The 2,712-nt window shown below is 36.0% G+C and overlaps 1 protein-coding gene across 1 annotated transcript in view; it reads right to left on the minus strand.

The window, feature by feature from the left end:
• Tmprss11a (transmembrane serine protease 11A) overlaps nt 1-2,712 on the minus strand; it is a 55,775-nt gene that overhangs the window by 11,833 nt on the left and 41,230 nt on the right. Inside the window, exon 7 of the mRNA XM_021210321.1 lies at nt 1,476-1,514. Coding sequence (XP_021065980.1) covers nt 1,476-1,514 — 39 coding nt within the window. The remainder of the gene's footprint in view (nt 1-1,475; nt 1,515-2,712) is intronic.

Here is a 2,712-nt window from a genome sequence, read left to right on the forward strand (position 1 = left end):
AGAGAGAATTTAGTAGGTTGGCTCTTATTATATTTCCAACATGGCCATCTTGAAAATCTCCACCATGTTACCATCACTCTTGCATGGACAACCATTTTTCTCATCCGAAAGGACAGAGGCACTCCCACATCATTTCCTCATTTCAGTCCTGTCCTACATTGAATGGCCTTTCTGAAATGTGGGAAAGTTTTGTTGCCCTCCAAATAAAGGAAACCTCTCTCCACGGGATTCTAGTAATACATGACTACTAGCCATATTGCTTTCCCACACACCCACATCCCAAGTCTTTGCTACAGCCAAGCAGACATTTTTCATTTGTAGGAAATGTTGATGTCTTCCATTGCCTGGTCTCCTTGTACTGTATACTTACTACCAGTCACTTAGTTCATGGACTCTCTTCTTGCCATTTCAGGGATTATTTTATATCACAACAAAACCAGCTTAGCTAACTCTGATAGACTCTTAAAGAACTGTATATTTTCTTAAATTGTTTATTATACTACATTAACATTTCTTCCAATTTATTTTTGCCTTCCTTTACTTTAGAATTATGGTTTAAATAAGATCATGTCTTAGTCATAGTGATATGATGAGCTCCCTAAATGCTTTTGACACTGTATTAAAAGATGTTAAAAGGTATTAGAGAAATGAGAAAAAATAGTATGGGTGTTTGCAAGACACAGAAGCAAAAGAATGACTCACTGATCAAGTTCTTTACCATATGTGGTGACTTGAATATACTTGGCCCAAGGAGTGGCACTATTATAGGTGTGGCCTTGTTGAAGGAAGTGTACCACTGTGCTAGTGGGCTTAGAGACCCTCTTTCTGGCTGCCTGGAAATTAGTATCCTCCTGTCTGCCTTTAGAATGAAGATATATATAAAACTCTCAGTTCCTCCAGTCCCCTATCTGCTTGGATGCTGCCATGCCCCAACCTTGATGATAATGGGCTGAACCTCTAAATCTGTAAGCCAACCCCAATTAAATGTTGTCCTTTATAAGAGTTGTCTTGGTCATGGTGTTTGTTCACAGCAGTAAAACACTAATGAAGACACCATATTTGTAAAATCTTTCAAATTCAGGCCATAGCAAGTTTTAATGAATTGATAAAGTCACTTATGGGCAAGAAGCTAATGTAATATATTTTAGTAGTCAGTCTCAGAGAAAAGGTTCATTTCTTCCCCCTTGTATCTCCTTTTATTATCTTAATTTCAGCAGAAAGCAGGTCTCATACCCTTTTTTAAAACTTAGAAATGTTACCCTACTCAAAACCAGAAAATGTAATTTTGCGTTAACTTTCTTAGAATTAGAAAAACATATATCCTATTATTACAAATTAGAAAAAACATATATCATATTGTCTATTAGTCTGTGAGATGAAATTGTGAATACGGATGAGAAATTATGATCTGATATTTGAAGATACTATTGCTGACATGGAAACTGAACTTGTTTGTATAGGCTAACTGGACTTGCATGCACGCACAGCTAATTTCCCTGCTGATGAGCATACTGCTCAAATATAAAACATAGCAATGGTTGACTTGATGTTCTCTTGGTTCATCATAATGACCAGGAATTTCCAGAGGCCATTAACTATGGATCTAGACAGTTCAGCAAACAGACAAGCTAGGACACTGGGGTTTCTAACATACATTGTATATAAGAGGCAACATCTAATTAGCTGTGTAATTTCTTACACATTGTGTTAGATAAAAATACTGGATGAATAAAACCTGCAAATAGTTTCTGTTAATGCAGAACTGTGGTTTTCCAAGAGTGCAGGGTAAATCCTCTTGCATTCTATTATAGGATGAGAAGAGAGAATAATTACCAGGCCCTTAGGCCTCACAATTTGTCTCAACCACAACATGCCTGCTTTGGATCTTGTTTACTTCAGATTACCTATAAGCTTGTTTTTCTCAAAGAGTTTAGGATGAAAAGACTTTAAGAAGCTCCAACATAAATTGTGTTTAAAGTACTTCTCATTGTGCTCCTAACTAATTAGATGCTGTGGATTAAGAAAATATTTTAGGTGGACACAGTAGTACATGCCTGTGTCCCAGGAAAATCACAAGATAGATCATTTCTCAAAAGATAAGCAAAAATGATAAAGGAAACTATCATGTGTCATTATATAATATGAGCTGAATATTGTAAGAGATCATCTTAAGGTTAAATTCTGCCGATTTCCAAACAAAGCCAGAAACCTGACAAAGGAAATGAACTTTAGGTATATATGAAATAACATGTTGGAAACAATGAATATTTACAATTTGTACTTATAAGTGAGCAACACTTGGGAAATGTGATGGTGAGAAGTTGCATAAAAATTGGTGACATTTTAGTTAAAGGGACTCATAGAACAAGATAGTTATAAACTACAGGGCCATATTCCTCAGAAATAGTCTCTGCCACCAATTTCTCTTTGAGGAAAGAATAATTTGTCATTCTGTTCTTTATAAAATCTATATGAGTTATAGGAGTTGCTGGTGACAATGATCTCTATGAAGCAGAAACTTAAGAAAATAATGAGTGCCATATCATCTTTGAAGGCATCCACCAGTCAGAGTGAAGATGCAATTGCTCAAGTTTCCAGTGCTTAGCTTATGGAAGAAATGTAATTTTCTATCTCAAGTAGTTTGCAAGGTTCTTGAATAAACCACACACACACACACACACACACACACACACACACACACACACACACACA

This window comes from Mus pahari, chromosome 13, assembly GCF_900095145.1.
Source record: "Mus pahari chromosome 13, PAHARI_EIJ_v1.1, whole genome shotgun sequence".
Taxonomy (NCBI): Eukaryota; Metazoa; Chordata; class Mammalia; order Rodentia; family Muridae; genus Mus; species Mus pahari.